Source organism: Humulus lupulus, chromosome X, assembly GCF_963169125.1.
Source record: "Humulus lupulus chromosome X, drHumLupu1.1, whole genome shotgun sequence".
In the NCBI taxonomy this organism is placed as follows: Eukaryota; Viridiplantae; Streptophyta; class Magnoliopsida; order Rosales; family Cannabaceae; genus Humulus; species Humulus lupulus.
The window spans coordinates 40,035,043-40,036,854 of record NC_084802.1 but is presented as its reverse complement, the minus strand read 5'-3'; the positions used below and the strand labels follow the sequence as shown (position 1 = coordinate 40,036,854).

The window sequence follows — 1,812 nt, the reverse complement described above, 5'->3', positions numbered from 1 at the left end:
TTCTTACAATTTCAATATCTATTAAAATTACGTACCATATCTATATAGCATGCATAGAATGGAGAGTGGAGACTGGAGTCTGACTACAGTAAAGTGAAGTCTGAAATCTGTGTCATTCTCTCTCTCACACACGCACTAAAGAGTCATATCATATCACCTATAAGCCGCCACCAAGCCAATATCTCATTATTACCAAAACCCATCATAAGACAATGGTTCTCTTCTACTGTCCTTTCTGCAACTCCTTCTCCTGTGTTTTCTACCCTCTTCCCTCTCTTCTGATCATTATCCCCGCAACAATGGACAAGCCTTTGAATCCAAAAGCTCCCCCTTTTATCTCTAACACGACCATACTCACCAACAATTTCTACTGTAATTATATTACTCCCCATGGTTATTTTCATCATCTCAATCCACCGTCTCCGGTGGTGCTTCCTCCCCTACCCGTGAATCTATACCCAACTCTTCAGCCGTTGGAGATAGGGAAAATCCGTAGCCCTAGTCCCCGACGGGCAGAAAAGGCCGTTTGGGTCAGGAAGGGTTCTGAGCCGGCCGCTACAACGGCGGCGGTGGTAGCTTCGGATGAGAGGACTCGGAGCTCGATCATACCTTTTCCTGAAGATTTTTCTGATCTTCAAAGGTCTAACAATACGACGGTGATGGTAAGAAATATTCCGAATCATTTCAGGTGAGAACTGCTCTCCTTGTTCATATATATGTATGCATGTGTTTATATACACACACACACACCTGAGCACATTTATAAAGTTGTTTTGCTTAAATGTTAACAGACGGCGTGATTTGATTCACATACTGGACATGCACTGTCAATCGTCTTGCTCCAAATACAATTTTGTATATTTGCCGATGGATTTTAGGTAATGAATTCATTATTTCATCATAATATATTTTGGGTCTATTTGTCTATTGTTTTTTATTTTTTCGGTGGTTGCATAGAGTTTTATTTATTTAATTTGGGGCGATGACTTCGTAGCAAATGCTGGTACGGCAAGAAAATTGCTAATCTAGGTTATGGTTTTGTGAACTTCACCTCTACTGAGGGAGCATGGAGATTTTTTGAAGCTTTCAACCACTTTAGCTGGTCATTTTATGGAAGCAAAAAAGTTTGTGAAGTGACATTGGCTAAAATCCAGGTTAGTACGTATTGACCTTAATTCGTTTCAAGAGTATATTTTTACTACGTACTGTTGATCTTGAAGTATAAGTCTATTCTGAAAGAAACTTAATGATTTTAGTACTAATTTCAGGGGCTTGACTGTTTGAGGGCATCCTTCGTGACAAAGAATTTCTACTGTAAATCTAAAGATTTCCTCCCGATAATGTTCGAACCAGCCCGTGCCGGACCATCGTTTTCAGGCCGAAGAATTAATATTGGGAGGAAGGTGGAAGCCTGGCCTCGCCACCCCATGAGGTCCACTACACCAGCACCAGTGCAGAAAGGTTGAGTTCATGTTACATGTAACTTTTGGTGGTATAACTTGGGTTAGGTATAGTAATGTTCAAGCAGGGCTAAGAACTAGTTAGTACGTAGTACGTATTGCTTGATGATGATCATGGTAAATTCTTTTGTGATGATCTGTTTGATTTTGTCTTTGGAGACCATTAGTAGATATGGTGGGGTTTTGTTTGCTGTGAAAGTACTAGTGTGTGTTTTCATTCTCCCCCTGGTTGGAGCTTGGTTCTTAATGCCAAGTATGGTTCTAGGGTGAATTGGAAACATGGCCATTTGGGATTTGAAGTAGTTATTTTTTAGGTTTTTGTTCCAAATAGAACTGAACTATAGTACTACTA

The 1,812-nt window shown here is 40.1% G+C and overlaps 1 protein-coding gene across 1 annotated transcript; it reads left to right on the top strand.

Annotated features, from left to right (window-relative positions):
- The first annotated feature begins 299 nt into the window (after positions 1-299).
- On the top strand, positions 300-1,466 carry LOC133805735 (protein terminal ear1 homolog). The gene is made up of 4 exons (XM_062243897.1): positions 300-688; positions 792-878; positions 995-1,154; positions 1,269-1,466. Exons 1-4 carry the CDS (start codon positions 300-302, stop codon positions 1,464-1,466), a joined length of 834 nt encoding a protein of 277 aa, XP_062099881.1.
- Positions 1,467-1,812: the final 346 nt, after the last annotated feature.

Bases quoted from the DNA above. Each gene is read 5' to 3' on its own strand.
- LOC133805735 (XM_062243897.1), top strand. From the start codon at position 300: ATGGACAAGCCTTTGAATCCAAAAGCTCCCCCTTTTATCTCTAACACG. The intron at 689-791 runs GTGAGAACTGCT...AAATGTTAACAG, and splicing joins AATATTCCGAATCATTTCAG to ACGGCGTGATTTGATTCACA. The intron at 1,155-1,268 runs GTTAGTACGTAT...TACTAATTTCAG, and splicing joins TGACATTGGCTAAAATCCAG to GGGCTTGACTGTTTGAGGGC.